Source organism: Tachyglossus aculeatus, chromosome Y4, assembly GCF_015852505.1.
Source record: "Tachyglossus aculeatus isolate mTacAcu1 chromosome Y4, mTacAcu1.pri, whole genome shotgun sequence".
Classification (NCBI taxonomy): domain Eukaryota; kingdom Metazoa; phylum Chordata; class Mammalia; order Monotremata; family Tachyglossidae; genus Tachyglossus; species Tachyglossus aculeatus.
Window position 1 is genome coordinate 5305843 of NC_052096.1, and position 22114 is coordinate 5327956.

The 22114-nt window shown below is 55.8% G+C and overlaps 1 protein-coding gene across 2 annotated transcripts; it reads right to left on the reverse strand.

The window, feature by feature from the left end:
- Nucleotides 1-1171: 1171 nt before the first annotated feature.
- On the reverse strand, nucleotides 1172-21759 carry NYAP1 (neuronal tyrosine phosphorylated phosphoinositide-3-kinase adaptor 1). 2 transcript variants are annotated; one of them, XM_038768867.1, is made up of 7 exons: nucleotides 21661-21759; nucleotides 15085-15218; nucleotides 10460-10788; nucleotides 7847-9475; nucleotides 6660-6884; nucleotides 5714-5820; nucleotides 1172-2192 (listed from the first exon to the last, which is right to left on the reverse strand). In XM_038768867.1, the coding sequence occupies exons 2-7, from the start codon at nucleotides 15156-15158 to the stop codon at nucleotides 1923-1925; spliced, it is 2634 nt and encodes an 877-aa protein (XP_038624795.1). In that variant the 5' UTR covers nucleotides 15159-15218; nucleotides 21661-21759; the 3' UTR covers nucleotides 1172-1922. The 2 variants fall into 2 exon arrangements, with proteins under 2 accessions (XP_038624795.1, XP_038624794.1); XM_038768866.1 differs by having other exon boundaries at nucleotides 6660-6887.
- Nucleotides 21760-22114: the final 355 nt, after the last annotated feature.

The window sequence follows — 22114 nt, forward strand, 5'->3', positions numbered from 1 at the left end:
TGGGGGTTGTCCTATTCTGCCCTTCCCCGCAGAAACGGGACAGTGAACCAAATTTCCATGCGTCTTTTCTCTCCACTCCTCTTCAACAGTAAGTCCTCCTTGAGGTCTTCCCAGACTGAGCCCCCTCCTTCCTCTCCCCCTCCTCATCCCCCCTGCCTTACCTCCTTCCCTTCCCCACAGCACCTGTATATATGTTTTTACGTATTTATTACTCTATTTTACTTGTACATATTCTATTTATTTTATTTTATTAATATGTTTTGTTCTCTGTCTCCCCCTTCTAGACTGTGAGCCCACCGTTGGGTAGGGACCGTCTCTAGATGTTGCCAACTTGGACTTCCCAAGCTCTTAATACAGTGCTCTGCACACAGTAAGCGCTCAATAAATACAACTGAAGGAAAGGAAGGAAGAAAGGTCTAACCCTCTTCCTTACTGCTGTTGCCTCAGATTTCCCCCAGTTTCTCCAAGGGTCCAGAACTCAAGATCGGCCTCTCTGAGGTGTGTGTTGAGGGGGTCCTCTCCACACTACCCACCCGCCGCTACCCGTTGTCAGGTAGGGACCGTCTCTATATGTTGCCAACTTGGACTTCCCAAGCGCTTAGTACAGTGCTCTGCACATAGTAAGCGATAAATAAATACGATTGAATGAATGAATGAAGCGCTCAATAAATACAACTGACTGACTGACTGATCCCAGGGTGTCAGATGGAAGAAGGGGGCCAAGGATCTTGATTGGGTGATGGGGGTTGTATTATATATATCCCATATATCCCATCTCCCATGGGTCTTCAGGCCCCCATCCCCTCCTTCACCCCACTGTCCCTCGGGCCTTCTCGGGGCGAGAGACCACCCCGCAGAGAAAGGGGCCACCACGGAGGCCCGGATGGAGAAATCCGCCAAACACCAGCAAGCCCCAGCTGGACACAGGGCAGCACGACCCGAAGGAAGCCGATTCTACGATCATTATTCTTTTAATATAGTATTCTGGAAAGAAATGAATTCAAAAAAATGTCCCGGTGGTTCCATCTTTTTTTTGCTGTTTTTTTTTTTGAAAATAAATCCCCCCCCCAACCGCCCACCCTACCGCCCACCCCTTGTTTCTCCCTCCTCCCTCCCGCCCCCTCCCTCGACTAGCCCTCCCTCCGCTGGCCCCCAGCCCCTCACCCCAGCAGTACATCATTTTCCTGTTTCAGAGCGGAGGGGGCCCAACCCCTACCCCCAGCTACGCTAGCCCATTCCAGCAAATCGGAAATTACTTGAAACTGGGGGGGCCCTCCCTCTCCCCAGCCCCCTCCCTCTCCCGGAAATACAGAAACAGGGTGGATGGGGTGGGGCCTGGGAGTGGGCCCTCTGTGTGTCCCCCTTTTCAGCCCCCCTCGACTCCCCCCCAACTCCAGGTGGGGAGGGGCAGGAGGGGCTCGGATTTCCCCGTTGTAGGTGTAAAAAAAAATCAGTTAAACGAAATAAATAAGTAAATAAATAAATAAATACAGCCCCCCCCCCCCAACCTCTCCATAATCCAATCTCTCACACTCACTCTCTGACCCTCAGTGTTCACATCCACCTCTCCCATCCCTCTCCCGCCTCCACAGGGTGGGGACCCGGGGGTGGGAGGGGGTCTACAGCCCCCATTGATGGGGTTGGCGGAGAGATGGGGATGCAGCTTGGGAGTGTGTGTCAAGGGGGAACAACCCCACCGGTTCTGGGATGGCCCCGTACCCCCAAAGTCCAGCAGCGGGGGCGAGGGGGACCACGGGCAGGCCCGAAGGTCCGGCCTCCCACGTCCAGAGAGCGGGTGCGGACGCCACTCACTCGCCCCTCCCAGACCTGCAGGCCTCTGGGCAGCCTCTTTGGGGTGGGAAGGGCAGGCTGGCTCCCTAGGCCCGGTCCCCTCCACCCCCCGGGGTCCGTCCCCCCCCGGCTCAGATGGCCGTGTCCCAGAGGACGGTGTGCTGGCGGCGGCAGGGCGGCGTCCCGGCCTTGCGGGGCTCAGGCCCACGGCGCCAGCTGGGCAGGATGGGCATGCTCTCCTGCTTGCACAGGCCCCGGTCCGGACGGTGTCGCGCCTTGATCTCCTTGCAGACGCAGCGTTTGCGCTCGATGACCTCCAGGAGCTTCCCGTCTCGCTCCCGGGCCGGCGGGGGCGGCTGGGGCAGGGGCAGGGGCAGCGGCTGGGGCAGAGCGGGGTGCATCTGGGGCAGAGAGACGCACCATCACGACAGGGCTCCCCCTCCATCCACACCCCCACGCTCTATCCATTTTCTACTAATGTCCACTTCCCCCCTCCTCTAGGCTCCTCTAGACTTTTAGACTGTGAGCCCACTGTTGGGTAGGGACTGTCTCTATATGTTGCCAAATTGTACTTCCCAAGCGCTTAGTACAGGGCTCTGCACATAGTAAGCACTCAATAAATACGATCGGTTGATTGACTGATTGACTCCAGAGAAGCAGCGAGGCTCAGCGGAAAGAGCCCGGGCTTGGGAGCCAGAGGTCATGGGTTCAACTCCCGGCTCCGCCACTTATAACAATAATAATAATGGCATTTATTTAGCGCTTACTATGGGCGAAGCACCGGTCTAAGCGCTGGGGAGGTGACAAGGTGATCAGGTTGTCCCACGGGGGGCTCCCAGTCTTCATCCCCATTTTCCAGATGAGGTCACCGAGGCCCAGAGAAGTGAACTGACTTGCCCAAAGTCACACAGCTGACAAGTGGGGAGCCGGGATTTGAACCCACAACCTCTGGCTCCAAAGCCCAGGCTCTTTCCACCGAGCCACGCTGCTTCTCTGTGTCAGCCGTGTGACCTCAGGCAAGCCACTCAACTTCTCTGTACCTCAGTTACCTCATCTGGAAAATGGGGATTAAGACTGTGAGCCCCTCGTGGGACAACCTGATCACCCCAGCACTTAGAACAGTGCTTCGCAAGCGCCTCACAAATACCATCGTTATTATTATTAGACTCTAAGCTCTTTGTGGGCAGGGAATGTGTCCATTTATTGTTGTAATCTTCTCTCCCAACTGCTTAGCATAGTGCTCTGTATCCACCCAGCATTTCCTACAGTTCCTGGCACCCAGTAAACGCTTAACAGAAACCACGGTTGTTTCAGTAAGCGCTCGATAAATACAATCGAATGAACGAACAAATGAATGAACCTAGCAGCCGATGGGCAGACCGCTGCTCTCCCCACCTTCGGAGCCCCTCTAAGATCCCATCTTCTCCAAAAGGCCTTCCTCATCTCCTTCCTCTCCCCCTCGTCCCCCTCTCCATCCCCCCATCTTACCTCCTTCCCTTCCCCACAGCACCTGTATATATGTATATATGTTTGTACATATTTATTACTCTATTTATTTTACTTGTATACATCTATTCTATTTATTTTATTTTGTTAGTATGTTTGGTTTTGTTCTCTGTCTCCCCCTTTTAGACCGTGAGCCCACTGTTGGGTAGGGACCGTCTCTATATGTTGCCAACTTGGACTTCCCAAGCGCTTAGTACAGTGCTCTGCACACAGTAAGCGCTCAATAAATACGATTGATTGATTGATTGACTGACTCCCTCGCCTTTCAATGTCACCTCGACGTCCTTTTAAATACTTGATACGTACCCTGCCCTCAGCTCCACAGCACTTACATACATAGCTGTCCTCTATTTTAATGTCTACCTTTCTAGCGATCCATCAATCAATCAATCAGTGGTATTTATTGACAGCTTGCTATGCAGAGCACTACACTAAGCACTTGGGAAAGTAATAATAACAGTAGGAATGGTATTGGACCTGAGCCCTTTCAATTACTTGATAATTAATAATAATAAGAGTAATAATTATGGTATTTGTTAAGCGCTTACTATGTGTCAAGCACTGTTCTAAGCACTGGGGTTGACACAGGCTAATCGGGTTGGACAAAGTCCCTGTCCCACATGGGGCTCACGATTTTAATGCCCAATAATAATAGTAATAACAATAATTGTGGTATTTTTTAAGTGCTTTCTATGCATCAGGCACTGTACAAGGAGTGTACACTTGTACATTGTATAAGGCACTGAGGAGCAGCATGGCTCAGTGGAAAGAGCCCGGGCTTTGGAGTCAGAGGTCATGGGTTCAAATCCCGGCTCCGCCAATTGTCAGCTGTGTGACTTTGGGCAAGTCACTTCACTTCTCTGGGCCTCAGTTACCTCATCTGTAAAACAGGGATGAAGACTGTGAGCCCCAGGTGGGACAACCTGATCACCTTGTATCCTGAACAGTGCTCTGCACATAGTAAGCGCTTAATAAATGCCATCATTATTATTATTACAAAGCGCTGGGGTGGATACCAGCAAATTGGGTCGGACACAGTCCCTGTCCCGCATGGGGCTCACCATCTCAGTTTTACAGATGAGGAAACTGAGGCACAGCAGATCCGTTCCCTGCTAACAACGAGTTTAGAGTCTAGACTGTACGCTCCTTGAAGGTGGGGAATGTGCCTACCAACTTTATCGTTTTGTCCTGTCCCAAAGCGTTTAGTTTACTGCACTGCCCATAGTCCGGGCTCAATAAAGGCCACTGATTGACTGATTTAATGTCTGCCTGCCCCTGTAGACTGTCAGCTCCCTGTGGGCAGAGAACACGTCTACCGACTCCATCGAATCGTCCTTGCTCAAGCGCTTAGCCCAGTGCTCTGCACACAGCCAGCCCTCAATTAACACCACTGACTGATTGATGGATAGGACGGGAATCAAAAAACCATCCCAGCCATCCCACTGCCTCCTTGCTAGTGGGCTTCTTCCCCGGGCCCCTACGAACAGAGGCTTCTGCAGGGCCGGGAGATCTCAGGAGAAAGAGACACCCTGGGGCCCATTCGCCCCTTTCCTTTAGCAACCCCGCATCCCTCTTTTAAATCCCAACACCAGTCCTCTTCCTCCAGGAAGCCTCCCGGGACCACCCCACCCACCGCAAGTCATGGACATACCCTCATAATAATAATAATAGCATCATCACTGTCAGCCCGCATTAATAAGGATTAATTGTCTTTCCTCCTCGCTCAATGCCCTGGTTAGAGTACGAGCTCCCCAAGGGCCAGGACCACAATAATAATAATAATAATAATAACAGCAATGGTATTTGTGAAGCACTCGCTATGTGCCAGGCACTGAACTAAGCACTGGGGCTGACATAAAATGATCAGGTTGGACCCAGTCCCTGCCCTCACGGAGCGCACAGTCCAAGGGCGGTGGGGACAACAGGCATTTGGTCCCCACTTTACAGAGGAGGAAATTAAGGCCCCCAAGAAGTGACTTGCCCAAGGTCACAGGGCGGGCAAGTGGCAGAGCCGGGATTCGAAGCCAGGAATCTCAGACGGGTCCTCTTCTCACTAGGGTCCGCTGCTTCTCTAGACTTGATGACTTTCCTGGACTCATTCTAGATTCACTCAATCGTATTTATGGAGCACTTACCGTGTGCAGAGGACTGGACCGAGTGCTTGGGACTCCTGGTCTACCGGCCACTAAATCTCCTGGGCCTAATACCCAAACCTGTGTCCCGGGCCCAGATTCCCGATCTTTTACCTGCTAACCCACCCTACCCTTTCCCAGGCCCGTTTTCCTCCGGGCCGCCATCCTTCCCAGCTCTCAGAAGCTTCTCCTCCTGCCCTGGCCTCCAAGACGGGCTCCTCCGGGCCGCCCTCCGTGAGGCCGAGCCCGAGGAGGCCCGTCGGGGATCCGTCCGCCTTCCTCACCTGGCTGGGAGACTCCCGGGCCTGACTGGGGCGCGGAGTGTGGAGGGCGGCCTGGCGGACCCCGGAGGTGGAGGCTGAGCGGCCCAGGCGATAGCCCCCGGTCAAGTCTGCCGTGGGGAAGAGAAGCAGGGCCGGGGAGACAGAGACGCAGAGAGACAGAGAAGTGAGAGGAGAGAGACACAGAGAGATAGAGGAGAGAGAGACAGAGAGGAGACACAGAGAAATAGAGAGGAAAGAGACACAGAGACAGAAAGAGATACAGAGACACGGGAAGAGGAGACAGAAAGAAGAGGGAGGCAGAAAGGGGAAAGAGAGAGAAACAGAGACAGAGAGAGAAGAAAGAGACCCAAAGAGGCAGAGAGAGGAAAAAGAGAGAGACACAGAGAGAGAGAAAGAGGGGAGAGATAGAGAAGAGATAGACAGAGAGGAGACACAGAGAAATAGAGAGGAAAGAGACACGGAGACAGAAAGAGATACAGAGACTCAGGAAGAGGAGACAGAAAGAAGAGAGAGGCAGAAAGGGGAAAGAGAGAGAAACAGAGACAGAGAGAGAAGAAAGAGACCCAAAGAGGCAGAAAGAGAGAGGAAAAAGAGAGACACAGAGAGAGAGAGCCAGAGAGCGGGAGACACAGAGAGGAAAAAGAGATACACAGAGAGACAGAGAGAGGAAATTGAGTGAGGAAAAAGAGAGACAGAGAGAGAGGAGAAAGACGCACAGAGCCAGAGACAGAGAGAGGAAAAAGAGAGAGACACAAAGAGAGGAAAGAGGGAGACGGGGGGGGGGGGAGACACACAGAGACGGAGCCAGAGAGAGAGGAAAAAGAGAGACACAGAGATAGAGAGGCAGAGAGAGAACAGAGAGAGGCGTGGTAGTTGAATACCTGCCTCCATCTGTCCACCCGCGAGCCCACGGGTCCGGAGCCCGTCCCGGCGGGGCCCACCGTACCTCCGTTCCGGTGGCAGGCAGGGAAGGTCTGGCAGGGCACGGGGAGCCCCGTCCGGCCCCCGCCGGCTCGGTCCCCTCCGGCGTGGATTCGGGCCAGCAGGCCCTCGGCCCCCTGGCTCCTCACGGGGATGGCCGAGGGCGGGAGCCCCTTGTCCTCCCGCTCCGCTTTGGCCGGCGGCTCCGCGCGGCCGGCCCAGGCCCAGGCCCGGGCCCCCTCCGACCCCTCTGCTGGGACACAGCGAGGAAGGAGGTCACGGCCTGGTCTCTCTCTGCGTGACTTTGTGTGTCTCTCCACCTCTCACTTGCCCTTTTCCCTCTCCACATCTGTGGCACGTGCGCTCTCTCTCTCTCCACCTCACACTCTTCATCTGTCTCCTCCTTTTGGCATTTTCCCACCCAAACCACTGCAGCTCTCCGCTGCTCTGAAGCTCCCCTCTCTCTCCCTCTGGGGGATCCGAGTCCGAACCCCGGCCTGTCCTCCCCAACTCCCCGCCTCGACCCCTGACCCCCCAACCTCCGCCCCTCGCCGGCCCTCGCCGCTCCCAGGCCGGGTTCCGCTCTCCCCCGATCTCCAAGCTGTGGAGCCGGGGTAGGCCGGACCTCAGAAAGGAGGTGGGGGGAAGCCCCCACGCTGGGTTCCCCATTTTTCCCTCCAAGGCCCAGACGTCGGCCAAGGGTCCCGGGGCGCAGGCCCGATGGAGCATTGCGTTGCCAGGCAACGGGCCGGGGGGCCTCTCCTCTCCCTCCCATCAGCGCGGGTCGCCATGGAAACCGTGCTGAGGCAGCTGGGTTTGGCTCCGAATCCCCCGACCCCCTCCTCCCCCATCCCTCCCCCGGTGTAGGGAGAGGCGGGCTGGGGAGTCGGGGGGTCCGGGGGTCCGATCTCAGACCATCGGATTTCCACCCTCCCCCATCCCCTGGATTCCCCCCCCCCCACCAGATAAAAGCAATCCCCCCTTCCCCCACCACGTGCCTCCAGGCCCACATCCTTTCCCACAATTTCTCTCCCCAGCCAGCCTGCTTGGCCTTTCCCTCCCTTCCTCCAGGAAGCCCTCCTAGCTTCAACAGAAGAAGGAGGCGGCTCCCGGCTGCTCCCCAAAGCCGAGCATCGCCGGGCCTCCTCCCACCCCCTTGAGGGTCATTCCCCCCCGCCACCCCCCGAACCCCGGGCCCGGCGCCTCACTCACTGTCCAGCTCCTTGGCTTTCCTGGCGCCGTACAAGAGCTTCCTCTGCAGGGCCCAGCCCGCCCCGAACGCCGCCCCCAGCTCTTCCCCGGCGTCGGCGTCGTCCCCCGCCTCCTCCCCGTCCTCCGGGGTCCCCGCCCTGGCCAGGAGGTGGGCGCAGGCGAGGCTGGCGAAGGCGCCCTCGCCCCTCTCGGGCAGCTGGATCTTCACCAGGGGGGCCGGGGTCCCGCAGCCCTTGGCCAGCCCCGCCCCGGCCGCCTTCAGGCTCTCGTAGGCCGGGGGTCTCTTGGACCCCGCTCCGGCCGGGTAGGTCCAGGGCGCGCCCAGGGGCCCGGCAGGGTCCGGGAGGCCTGGCGGGGAGGCGACCGGGCAGCCGGGCCGGTGGAGGTGGTGATGGTGATGGTGGAGGAGGTGGTGGTGGTGATGATGGAGGAGGTGATGATGATGGAGGTGCAGGGCGGCGAGGCCTCCCTTGGCCGGGGGGCCCGGGGGCGGGGGCGGCGGGGGCGGCGGGGGTCTGCCGCTGGCACACAGCATGCTGTGCAACACCGCGATCTCCTTCTCCGCCTGGGGCTCTGGGCCAACCGGCAGGACCGAGTGGGCAGTCACCTTGACGGCCGAGTACACCATGGTGTAGGCCACCGCCGTGTCCGGGGGCGGGCCCGGGGTCGCCGCCGCCGCCGCCGCCGCCGCCGGGACGGCCGCCGGGCCCGGCCCCGGGGCCCGGGGGCAGATGACGCTGTGGGAGGTGGGGAGGTCCCGCTCCCCGCGAGGCTGGGCCTTGCCCTGCGGGGGCAAGGGCGTCGAGTGGCTCCGGGCCCGGCCCGACGGCGGCATGGGCAGCACGTGGGCGGCGACGGCGGGAGCGGGCGGCGGGGCGTCCGGCTCCCGCCCAGGCACTTGGAGAACGGGGCCGGAGCCGGCTGGCTCCTTGGCGTGGCAGAGGACGGGCAGGCGGGACGCCCCGTCCCCGGGGACCCTGGCGGGGCCGGCGGGGCCGGCCGGCTTGGCCTGGGGGAAGGCGAGGAGCGGCGGCCTGTGTTGGAGGAGGTTGGGGAAGGGCGGCGGGATGTCGCAGCACGGCGGGGTCTTGGCGAGGCCCCCGTCCCTGCGGGGCTGGAGGGCGGAAGCGGGGCGACGCTGCAGCAGGCGGAGGGGGTGCGGGGCCGGGCCTGGGGAGGGGGCGGCAGCCGCCGACGGCGGCAGGGCCCCGTTGGCCCTCCCGTTGGCCCCCTCCTCGGTCAGCGGGTACTTCATCTCCTCGTAGATGGCCTCGCTCTCCTCCGAGTCCGAGTCCGGCGGGGCCGGGCCGGGGGCGCCCCCCGCGCCCCCTCCTCCGTCTCCTCCTCGGCCTCCATCGCCTCCTCCTCGCCCGCCGCCCCGGAACACGTCCCCCACCATCTCGATGTAGACGGGCTCCTCCTCCCGGCCCGCCGGGTCGGGGTCCCCGGCCCCTCCACGACCCCCGCGGCCGGAGCGCGGAGGGGCGGCGGGGCCGGCCCGGGAGCCCGCCACCTCCGGGCAGGACTCGTCGAAGGAGACGGACAGCTGGGTGTTGGGGCTGCGCTTGGGCTTCTGCGGGGGCACCTTGCGGCTGCAGTCTCGGCCTTCGGGGACCGGCTTCTGAGAGCCTGGGAGGGGACGCCAGCGCCGCTTCGGCAAGGGCTGACCGCCCCCCAAAACGCACCCGCCCCATTCCCCCCGGGACCCCAGATCCTCCTCCGGGCCGTCAATGGTTACAGCAGGCCGCGACTCGCCGCAAACCGGGGCCCGGAGAGCTGTTGGGACTCCAGTTCCCTGGCTTTTCATTCAGTCGTACTTATGGAGCGCTTAACTGTGTGCAGAGCACTGTACTAAACGCTTCCCTTTCCTTCCGGGCCCTGAATGGGACCTGCCCTCCTCCCCAAATCACCTCCCTTGGGATGGACTCTCTGCCTCTCCTTCCACTTCCCCCCCGCCACACCCCCCACTGCCTCCTGCTTCCAGCGCTTAGAACAGTGCTTGGCACAGAGTAAACGCTTAACAAATACCATAATTATTATTAAGATGCCGCCCCCTCCCCACTCCCCCGGCCCCCTCCCGCTTCCCAGAGTGGGTCATTCTGGGCCGGACTTCCCCTTCCCTCATCAATTGGACCCTCCTGGGCATGTTGTCCCCCTCCCTTCCAGATTGGAACAGCCCACGGACAGATGTGACCCTGGGCAAGTCACTTGGCTTCTCTGGGCCTCAGTTCCCTCATCTGGAAAACGGGGAGGAAGACTGTGAGCCCCCCGTGGGACACCCTGATCACCTTGTAACCTCCCCAGCGCTTAGAACAGTGCTTTGCACATAGTAAGCGCTTAATAAATGCCATTATTATTGTTATTATTATTATTATGTGCCTCCCCCCTCAACCCACCCCCACGAGAATGGATCCTCCCATTCGCCATCCCCACGATGGGCTTTTCTGTCAGGACCACTCCCCACAAAACACACACACACGCACACAGGTGCGCGCGTGTGAGCACCTCCGTCCCCTCCACCCACTCCAGGGACCCTCCCACTTTGTCCCCCAAATACACACACACACACACCCTTCCCTCCCCGCAAAAAGGCCCCTCCAACGGGATGCTCACCGGCTTTCTTGCTCGGGGGGACTTCGGGCCCGAGCCCAGCCATGCTGAGCTTGGTGGTGGGGTGTCGGCGGGGCTTGGCCGGGGGTCTCCGCGCCCCGCCGTCCCCGTCCCCTCCCGCTCCGGCGCCGCCATCCACGCTGCCCACCGAGTGGCAGGAGAGGGAGCGGGGGGCCAGGGCGCTGCGACAGGGGTGCGGGGCGTGCTCCTGGGAGGAGGCGGCCGGCATCGTCATGAAGCCCATCCTGAGCGAGCGGCGCAGGGAGGCGATGTCCCGCACCCGGACCCCGGGGCCCGATCCCGGTCCCGTCGGCCCGGCCTCCTTACCTGCGCTGGGGGTGGGTGGGTGGAGAAAAACAGAGAGGTTTGGGGATGGGGGAGAACGGCGAGGCCTACCGGCGCCTGGCGAGGCCTACCCGCGTCCGGCGAGGCCTACCGACGCCAGGACCAGCCTCGACCTTCCCCGGGAGCTTGGGCACCACCGAGCGGGGCCGGGGAGAGAAGGGGAAGGGGCCTGAGCCCGACAGATACACAGAGACAGAGAGAGACGGAGCGAGATGGAGAAGGAGCAGGGGAGGGGAGCGAGGGCCGGACGGGGGTCTGGGGCGCAGGGTGGGGTGGGTGAGGAGACTCAGAAAGGGGGCCCCGGGTTGGAAGTCAGGGGTGCAAAGGTGGGAGGGCGGGGAGGGGGGAGGCATCGTCACAGGCCCGAGGACGAGAGGAGGAGGAGGAGAAAGGGGGGAGGAAAGGGCGGGATGATCAGGAGGTGAGGCTTGGGGCCTCCTGGCATCCGCCGCAAGGGATGTCAAGTGAACACGTTGCCGATGACACCTCCAGCGTGCACACACACACACACAATATGGTGGGGGGCTGGCAGACGGGGAGTGGGGGGAAGCACGAAACCCAGAACGCAAGAGCCAGGGAGACACACGCACAGGGAGACACACAAATACCCACCCGGTCATTGTTATACCGGAGACATTCAAAGGCGCGTGCACACACATACACACATGGTCACAGAGGCCCCCCCACACTCACACACACGCATGTAGACAGACAGTGACACACCTGCCGCTGTCACCGTTCAGTCCTCCTCCTCCTCCTCCCCCTCGCTCCCGCAGCGCCATGCCCAGTCGTCGTCGCCCGCGGCCCCTCCGCGGCCCAGGCCCCTCATGCCCGCGGCCTCCCGCCCGCCGCCCCCGCCGCTCGACGGCCCGACCGGGGGTCGCCCCCTTCCCTCCGTCACTCTCTCTCCATCACCCGTCTATCTCTCCCCTCTCAGGCTCTCTCTGAGTCTCCACTGTCTCTCCGACTCTTTCTTTCGGTGGGAGGAGAGCGGGGCGGGGAAAGGGGAGGACGGGATCGTTGAAGGAGGGGGGCGGTGAGATCTCTGATTGGGGCCCCCGTCTCTAACCCTTCATTAGGGGGAGATCTCCCTGGCAGCGTGCTGATTAATCTAATTAGCGACGGGAGCGGAAAAAAAAACCCACGGTGGCGGGGTGCGACTGAGTCAGAGACTGGTGCGGCCAAAGGAGAAGGCTTCGAGGCCGTCCTGGGTCGGCCCAAGGAGAGAGGTCGGAAGGACCAAAACGGACGGAGAGACATGAGAAAATTACAGAGACACGGGACCGAGAGAGTGGGAGACAGAAAGGGAGACAGGCAGAGAGGGCGAGAGACAGCGGGAGGGCGCAGACAGAGATGGAGAAGGGGAAAGCTCGCAGAGACTGAGACTGAAATCAATCCATCAATCGTATTTATTGAGCGCTTACTGTGTGCGGAGCACTGGACTGAGCGCTTGGGGAGTACAAGCTGGCAACATATAGAGACGGTCCCTACCCAACAGTGGGCTCGGTGAAAGCTCACGGAGAGATCTGAGTGAGAGACCTGCTCAGGAGTTATTGATCTTAACCGGATCCTTTCCACCTCTCAGCCCTGCCCGTCCGAAAGGAAGGCCCCATCAAGGCTCACCATCCCCTCAGCCAGGATAATAATAATATGGTATTTGTTAAGCGCTTACTATGTGCCAAGCTCTGTTCTAAGCCCTGGGGGAGATACAGGGTAATCAGGTTTCCCCACATGGGGCTCACACTTTTAATCCCCATTTTACGGGTGAGGTAACGAGGCACAGAGAAGTTATTAATAATAATGATGATGGCATTTATTGAGAAGCAGCGTGGCTCAGTGGAAAGAGCCTGGGCTTGGGATCCAGAGGTCGTGGGTTCTAATTCCGGCTCTGCCACTTGTCTGCTGTGTGACTTTGGGCAAGTCACTTAACTTCTCTGTGCCTCAGTTCCCTCACCTGTAAAGTGGGGATGAAGACTGTGAGCCCCTCGTGGGACAACCTAATCACCTTGTACCCCCCCCAGCACTTAGAACAGTGCTTTGCACACAGTCAGTGCTTAACAAATACCGCCATATTATTATTAATATTATTTATTAAGCACTGACTATGTGCAAAGCGCTGGTTAGGTCAGGTTGTCCCACGGGGGGCTCACGGTCTTCATCCCCATTTTCCAGATGAGGTCACTGAGGCCCAGAGAAGTGAAGTGACTTGCCCCAAGTCACACGGCTGACAACTGGCCGAGCCGGGATTTGAACCCATGACCTCTGACTCCGAAAGCCGGGGCTCCTTTCCACTGAGCCACAACTTGCCCCAGGTGACGCGGCATCCGGGGTCCCCTCTAACCCCGGGCTCTTCTTCCCGCCCCACGATCCCGGAAGGCGAAGGAGTCCGTCCAACCCATGCCCCCCATTTATCTATTTATATTCACGTCTGGCTCCCCTATAGACTGTACGCTTATTCAATCAATCCATAAATCAATCGTATTTATTGAGCACTTACTGTGTGCAGAGCACTGTACTAAGTGCTTGGGAAGTACAAGTTGGCAACATATAGAGACAGTCCCTACCCAACAGTGGGCTCACAGTCTGGAAGGGGGAGACACAGAACAAAACCAAACATACTAACAAAATAAAATTAATAGAATAGATATGTACAAGTAAAATGAATGAATAAATAAATAGAGTAATAAATATGTACAAACATATATCCATATATACAGGTGCTGTGGGGAAGGGAAGGAGGTAAGATGGGGGGGATGGAGAGGGGGATGAGGGGGAGATTATGGGCAGGGATTGGGCCTACCAACTCTGTCATGTTTACTGCCCCAAGTGTGTAGTTCAGTGCTCTGAACACAGTAAAAACTCAATTAACACTCGATGAACAATAAATACGATTTACTTCTTGATTGATCGATAGCCCCTCCAGGCCTCTGTTCTCTCCATCTTCAAAATCCTTCTGAAATCCCATCCCATCCCACGCTGAGAAGTAGCCCCCTGGGCAAGCCACTTCACTTCTCTGTGCCTCAGTTACCTCATCTGTAAAAGGGGGATTAATCAATCAATCAATCAATCATATTTACTGAGCGCTTACTGTGTGCAGAGCACTGTACTAAGCGCTTGGGAAGTCCAAGTTGGCAACATCTAGAGACGGTCCCTACCCAACAGTGGGCTCACAGTCTAAAAGTCTATTCGTGGGTTCGAATCCCGGCTCCACCACAAGTCTGCCGTGTGACCTTGGGCAAGTCACTTCACTTCTCTGAGCCTCAGTTCCCTCATCTGTAAAAATGGGGATTAAGACTGTGAGCCCTACGTGGGACAACCTGATCACATTGTATCCCCCCCAGCGCTTAGAACAGTGCTTTGCACATAGTAAGCGCTTAACAAATGCCATCATTATTATTATTAAAAGATTAAAATTTAAAAGATTAAGACTGTGAGTCCCACGTGGGACAACCTGATGACCCTGTATCTACAATAGAGCTTAGAACAGTGCTTGGAACATAGCAAGCGCTTAATAAATACCATGATCATCGTCATCAGCAGCAGCCAGAAGGGCTCCTCATTAGACTGTGAGCCCACTCTTTTAGACTGTGAGCCCACTGTTGGGTAGGGACTGTCTCTATATGTTGCCAATTTGTACTTCCCAAGCGCTTAGTCCAGTGCTCTGCACATAGTAAGTGCTCAATAAATACGATTGATGATGATGATTTCTATTCTTTCCAGATCACACCCACTAAGTCCCTTCATCTTTCTCTGGATGTCTTATGCACCGCCGCCTCTATTTATTTTATTTTGTTAGTATGTTTGGTTTTGTTCTCTGTCTCCCCCTTTTAGACTGTGAGCCCACTGTTGGGTAGGGACTGTCTCTCTATGTTGCCAATTTGTACTTCCCAAGCGCTTAGTCCAGTGCTCTGCACATAGTAAGCGCTCAATAAATACGATTGATGATGATGATTTCTATTCTTTCCAGATCACACCCACTAAGTCTTTCTCTAGCTGTCTTATGCGCCGCCGCCTCTATTCTATTTATTTTATTTTGTTAGTATGTTTGGTTTTGTTCTCTGTCTCCCCTTTTAGACCGTGAGCCCACTGTTGGGTAGGGACTGTCTCTACATGATGCCAATTTGTACTTCCCAAGCGCTTAGTACAGTGCTCTGCACATAGTAAGCGCTCAATAAATACGATTGATGATGATGATTTCTATTCTTTCCAGATCACACCCACTAAGTCCCTTCATCTTTCTCTAGATGTCTTATGCGCCGCCGCTGCCACCGCCGCCGCCTCACCTCCTCTTGGCCTCCTCCTCCTTGTGCTGCCTCCACTCCAGCTTGGTTTTGCGATACAGCAGGTTCAGGTTCATGTCGGGGGGCGGGGGGCAGGGAGGGCCGAGGGGGGACCCCCTCCCTGGGTCCCGGATCAACTTCAGCCAGGAAAGAGAAGAGACCCCAAAGAAGGTCCCGGGGTCAGTGGGGAAGGCCCGCGTGGGCCTCAGAAACCCCAGAAGAAAAACAAGACACATACACATAATAATAATAATATAATAATAATATAATATATTATATATAATTATAATATCATAATAATAACGGCATTTGTTAAGCGCTTACTATGTGCAAAGCACCGCTCTAAGCGCTGGGGGGATATTTATTTTATTTTGTTAGTTTGTTTGGTTTTGTTCTCTGTCTCCCCCTTTTAGACTGGGAGCCCACTGTTGGGTAGGGCCTGTCTCTACGTGTTGCCAATTTGTACTTCCCAAGCGCTTAGTACAGTGCTCTGCACATAGTAAGCGCTCAATAAATACGACTGATGATGATGATGATACAAGGTGATCAGATTGTCTCACGTGGGGCTCACAGTCTTAATCCCCATTTTCCAGACGAGGTAACGGAGGCTCGGAGAAGTCAGGTGACTTGCCCAAGGTCACACGGCGGACATGTGGCGGAGCCGGGATTCGAACCCATGACCTCTGACTCCAAAGCCCGGGCTCTTTCCACTGAGCCACGCTGCTTCTCTATCCCAGTCCCACCCACTGACCCAATCACTCTTCAGACACACACACACACACGTGGCATGTAAATAAGTAAATAACTAAGCGCTTAGTACAGTGCAAGCGCTTAGTACAGTGCTCTGCACACAGTAAGCGCTCAATAAATACAGCTTGTACTTCCCAAGTGCTTAGTACAGTGCTCTGCACACAGTAAGTGCTCAATAAATACGATTGATTGATTGATTGATAAATACGACTGAATGAATGAATGAATGTAAATACTGGCTTATCCACACAGACCAGTCACCCATATTGATCCACTCTTCAGACGCACAAACACTCTCACAGGGGGTTAGACAGGCAAATAATAATAATAATAATGGCATTTGTTAAGCGCTTACTATGTGCAAGGCACTGTTCTAAGCGCTGGGGAGATTACAAGGTGATGAGGTTATCCCACGGAGGGCTCACAGTCTTCATCCCCATTTTCCAGATGAGGGAACTGAGGCCCACAGAAGTGAAGTGACTTAATAATAATAATGATGGCATTTGTTAAGCGCTTACTATATGCAAGGCACTGTTCTAAGCGCTGGGGAGGTTACAAGGTGATCAGGTTGTCCCAAGGGGGGCTCACAGTCTTCATCCCCATTTCCAGATGAGGGAACTGAGGCCCAGAGAAGTGAAGTGACTTGCCCAAAGTCGCACAGCCGACAATTGGCAGAGCCGGGATTTGAACCCATGACCTCTGACTCCAAAGCCCGGGCTCTTCCCACTGAACCACGCCGCATCTCTACGCACAAACACTCTCACAGGGGGTTAGGCAGGTAAATACTGATTTGTACAGACCCCAGAAACTGACCCATGCAGACCACCGAACACAGGTGTACACACACACACACACACACACACACACACACACACACAGAAACTGACCCACGTAGATACCCACACAGACACACACACACCAACTGACCCATACAGACACCCCCCACAAACATAGACAGACAGAAGGAGGTACACACACACACACACACACACACACACACACACACGCACACACACACACACACAGTCTCATTCAAGACAGACAGAAACTGACCCATGCAGACAACCGTACACAAGCAGGCGTACACACACACACAGAAACTGACCCACGTAGATACCCACCCAGACACACAGACACACACACACAAACTGACCCATACAGACACACACACCCCCACAGAGATAGACGGACAGAAAGAGGTACACACAGTGTCATTCAAGACAGACAGAAACTGACCCATGCAGACAACCGTACACAAACGGGCGTACACACACAAACTGACCCAAGTAGATACCCACACAGACAAACACACACAAACTGACCCATACAGACACCCCCCCCACACATACACAGAGATAGACAGACAGAAAGAGGTACACACACACACACACACACACACACACACACACAGTCTCATTCCAGACAGACAGAAACTGACCCATGCAGACAACCACACACAAACAGGCACTTAGAACAGTGCTTTGCATATAGTAAGCGCTTAAAAATACCGTCATTATTATTGCACACACACAGATACTGACCCACGGAGATACCCACCCAGACAAATGGACACACACACACAAAGTGACCCATACAGACACCCCCCCCACACACACAGAGATAGACAGACAGAAAGAGGTACACACACACACACACACACAGTCTCATTCCAGACAGACAGAAACTGACCCATGCAGACAACCGTACACAAACAGGCGCTTAGAACAGTGCTTTGCATATAGGAAGCGCTTAACAAATACCATCATTATTATTATACACACAGAAACTGACCCAAGTAGATACCCACCCAGACACACAAACACATACACACAAACTGACCCATACAGACACCCCCACTGACAGAGATAGACAGACAGAAAGAGGTATACACACACACACACATATGCAATCTCATTCAAGACACAAACTGACCCATGCAGACAACCGTACACAAACAGGCAGGTACACACACAGAAACTGACCCACATCGATACCCACACAGACACACACACTCACAAACTGACCCATACAGACATCCCCACACACACAGAGATAGACAGACAGAAAGAGGTACACACACACACATACAATCTCATTCAGGACAGACAGAAACTGACCCATGCAGACAACCGTACACAAACAGGCGTGTACACACACAGAAACTGACCCACGTAGATACCCAGACACACACACACACAAACTGACCCATACAGACACCCCCCACACACACCTATAGACAGACAGAAAGAGGTACACACACACACACACACACACACACACACAGTCTCATTCCAGACAGACAGAAACTGACCCATGCAGACAACTGTACACAAACAGGCGTGTACACACACAGAATCTGACCCACGTAGATACCCACACAGACACACACACACACAAACTGACCCATACAGACACCCCCCCACACACACAGAGATAGACAGACAGAAAGAGGTACACACACACACACACACGCACACACACACAGTCTCATTCAAGACAGACAGAAACTGACCCATGCAGACAACCGTACACAAACAGGCGTGTACACATACAGAAACTGACCCAGGTAGATACCTCCCCCCCCCCCCCCACAAACTGGCCCATACAGACACCCCCCACACACAACACATATAGACAGACAGAAAGAGGTACACACACACACACACACACACACACAGTCTCATTCAAGACAGACAGAAACTGACCCATGCAGACAACCGTACACAAACAGGCGTACACACACACAGAAACTGACCCCACGTAGATACCCCCCACACACACACACACACACAAACTGACCCATACAGACACCCCCCACACACTTATAGACGGACAGAAAGAGGTATACACACACACACACACACACACACACACAAACTGACCCATACAGACACCCCCCACACACACCTATAGACAGACAGAAAGAGGTACACACACACACACACACACACACACACACAGTCTCATTCCAGACAGACAGAAACTGACCCATGCAGACAACTGTACACAAACAGGCGTGTACACACACAGAATCTGACCCACGTAGATACCCACACAGACACACACACACACAAACTGACCCATACAGACACCCCCCCCACACACAGAGATAGACAGACAGAAAGAGGTACACACACACACACACACACGCACACACACACAGTCTCATTCAAGACAGACAGAAACTGACCCATGCAGACAACCGTACACAAACAGGCGTGTACACACACAGAAACTGACCCAGGTAGATACCTCCCCCCCCCCCCCGCCACAAACTGGCCCATACAGACACCCCCCACACACAACACATATAGACAGACAGAAAGAGGTACACACACACACACACACACACACACACAGTCTCATTCAAGACAGACAGAAACTGACCCATGCAGACAACCGTACACAAACAGGCGTACACACACACAGAAACTGACCCCACGTAGATACCCCCCCCCACACACACACACAAACTGACCCATACAGACACCCCCCACACACTTATAGACGGACAGAAAGAGGTATACACACACACACACACACACACACACACACAGAGTCTCATTCAAGACAGACAGAAACTGCCCCAGGTAGATACACACACACACACACAAACTGACCCATACAGACACCCCCCCCACACACATATAGACAGACAGAAAGAGGTACACACACACACACACACAGTCTCATTCAAGACAGACAGAAACTGACCCATGCAGACAACCGTACACAAACAGGCGTCCACACACACAGAAACTGACCCAGGTAGATGCACACACACACACACACACACACACACAAACTGACCCATATAGACACCCCAACACAGAGACAGACAGAAAGAGGTACACACACACACACACACACACACACACACACACAGCCTCATTGGAGACACCAAAAGAGCCAGCCATATGGAAAACCCAGACACCCCCTGATCCAACACACACATACACACACCAGACACCCAACCAGACGCGGTGGAAGCCAGCCCCACGCCAACTAGGCGTGGACCCCCAGACGGTCAAATCCAGATCCCAGGGCCTACAGACCCCCCAAGACGGATGGACACACCAAAAGGCGGTCACGCACCCAGACATACGCAAACACACACCCACACATAAACAGACACACCCACGGACACACATAAACACACAGGCCCCAGACAGCGAGGGGTTAACCCTTGCATATCTGTTGGGGAATGGGGGGGAACCCAGGCTCCCCAGCCCCGCCCTGTCTGCTGAGAAGAGGGAAACTGAGGAAGGGAGGGCAGTTAGTAAGCGCTTAACAGATACCATTATTATTATTATTGCTTAACAAATACCATCATTCATTCACTCCACCGTATTTATTGAGCGCTTACTGTGTGCAGAGCACTGGCCTAAGCGCTTGGGAAGTACAAGCTGGCAACATATAGAGACAGTCATCATCATCATCAATCGTATTTATTGAGCGCTTACTGTGTGCAGAGCACTGGCCTAAGCGCTTGGGAAGTACAAGCTGGCAACATATAGAGACAGTCATCATCATCATCATCATCAATCGTATTTATTGAGCGCTTACTGTGTGCAGAGCACTGTACTAAGCGCTTGGGAAGTACAAGCTGGCAACATATAGAGGCAGTCCCTACCCAACAGTGGGCTCTCAGTCTAGTAAGCGCGTAACAGATACCATTATTATTATTGCTTAACAAATACCATCATTCACTCCATCGTATTTATTGAGCGCTTACTGTGTGCAGAGCACTGGACTAAGCGCTTGGGAAGTCCAAGTTGGCAACATATACCCAACAGCAGGCTCGCAGTCTAGAATAATCATCATCATTATCATCATTATTATTATTATTATTATCAGGGCCATCCGCGCCCTACAAGTTGGCAACATATACCCAACAGCTGGCTCACAGTCTAGAATAATCATCATTATTATCATCATTATTATTATTATTATCAGGGCCATCCGCGCCCCCCCCCCCCAACCATCTTCAGGCCTCCATCCTCCTCTGGTCCCCTCCATCCCCCTCCTCACCAAGATCCCTTGGGGGGACCCCCCACCTTCCCCATGCCCCCCCCCCAACCATCTTCAGGCCTCCATCCTCCTCTGGTCCCCTCCATCCCCCTCCTCACCGAGATCCCTTGGGGGACCCCCCACCTTCCCCATGCCCCCCCCCCCCCAACCATCTTCAGGCCTCCATCCTCCTCTGGTCCCCTCCATCCCCCTCCTCTCCGAGATCCCTTGGGGGGACCCCCACCTTCCCCATGCCCCCCCCCAACCATCTTCAGGCCTCCATCCTCCTCTGGTCCCCTCCATCCCCCTCCTCACCGAGATCCCTTGGGGGGGGACCCCCCACCTTCCCCATGCCCCCCCAACCATCTTCAGGCCTCCATCCTCCTCTGGTCCCCTCCATCCCCCATCTCACCGAGATCCCTTGGGGGACCCCCCATCTTCCCCATCCTCCCCCCCCGCAGAACATAGTAAGCGCTCCAGATCCGGCGCTTAGAACATAGTAAGCGCTTAACAAATGCCATCATCATCATCATCATCATCATCATCAGGGCCGGGGTCCCGTTGTCCTCCGGTCCTGGGGCAGGCCCTGCCCTTCTGTCCCCCCCCACAACGACCCCCGGAGGGTCCCAGCCCTCCCACCCAACACCGGCTTTTCCCCCACCCCCCACCCCAATTTCCCCAAGGCTTCCCCCTAATCCACCCTCAAGGACCCCATCCCCTGGACCCTCGCCCCCCAAGACGCCCCCCATCCCATCCTCCAGTCCCTTCTGACCCCCCCAAATCCCATCCCCCGGCCTGACTCCCCCAGACCCCCAATACCTGGCCTGTCCGGAGCCGGGCCCCCCATGCCGGGCTCCGCCCGGAGGAGGAGGGAGGAGAGAGACACACACACAGAGACACACAACACACAGAGACACACAACACACAGAGACACACACAGAGGGAGAGGGAGAGACCCCCAGGCCGGGGGAGGAGGGGGCCAGCGGAGCCCGGCCCTGCCGCAGAGACAGCCCCACCCCCAGCCCCTCCTCCAGCCCCCTCCCACCCTGAACAGTCAAGGACGGACAGAGGGAAAGAAGGAGAGACACCGATTTGGGGAAAAAAAAGGGGGGGAAACACCACCCCCCACCCTCAGAGACCCCAGAGAAAGACACCCCCCCCCACCCCCGACCCAAAGAGATGGAGGCAGGGACCCACCAACCAACGCCCCGCACAATGCGCTCTCTCCCCTTCACTTGTAAAACGGTTCATTGCGTTGATGACAATAATGATA

Excerpts from the sequence above, each read along its gene's own strand:
- NYAP1 (XM_038768866.1), bottom strand. The coding sequence starts at position 15,158 with ATGAACCTGAACCTGCTGTATCGCAAAACCAAGCTGGAGTGGAGGCAG. Across the intron at positions 10,789-15,084 it reads GAGGAGGAGGCCAAGAGGAG|CGCAGGTAAGGAGGCCGGGC; the intron begins GTGAGGCGGCGG and ends ACCCACCCCCAG. Across the intron at positions 5,821-6,659 it reads TGCCTGCCACCGGAACGGAG|ACTTGACCGGGGGCTATCGC; the intron begins GTACGGTGGGCC and ends TCCCCACGGCAG.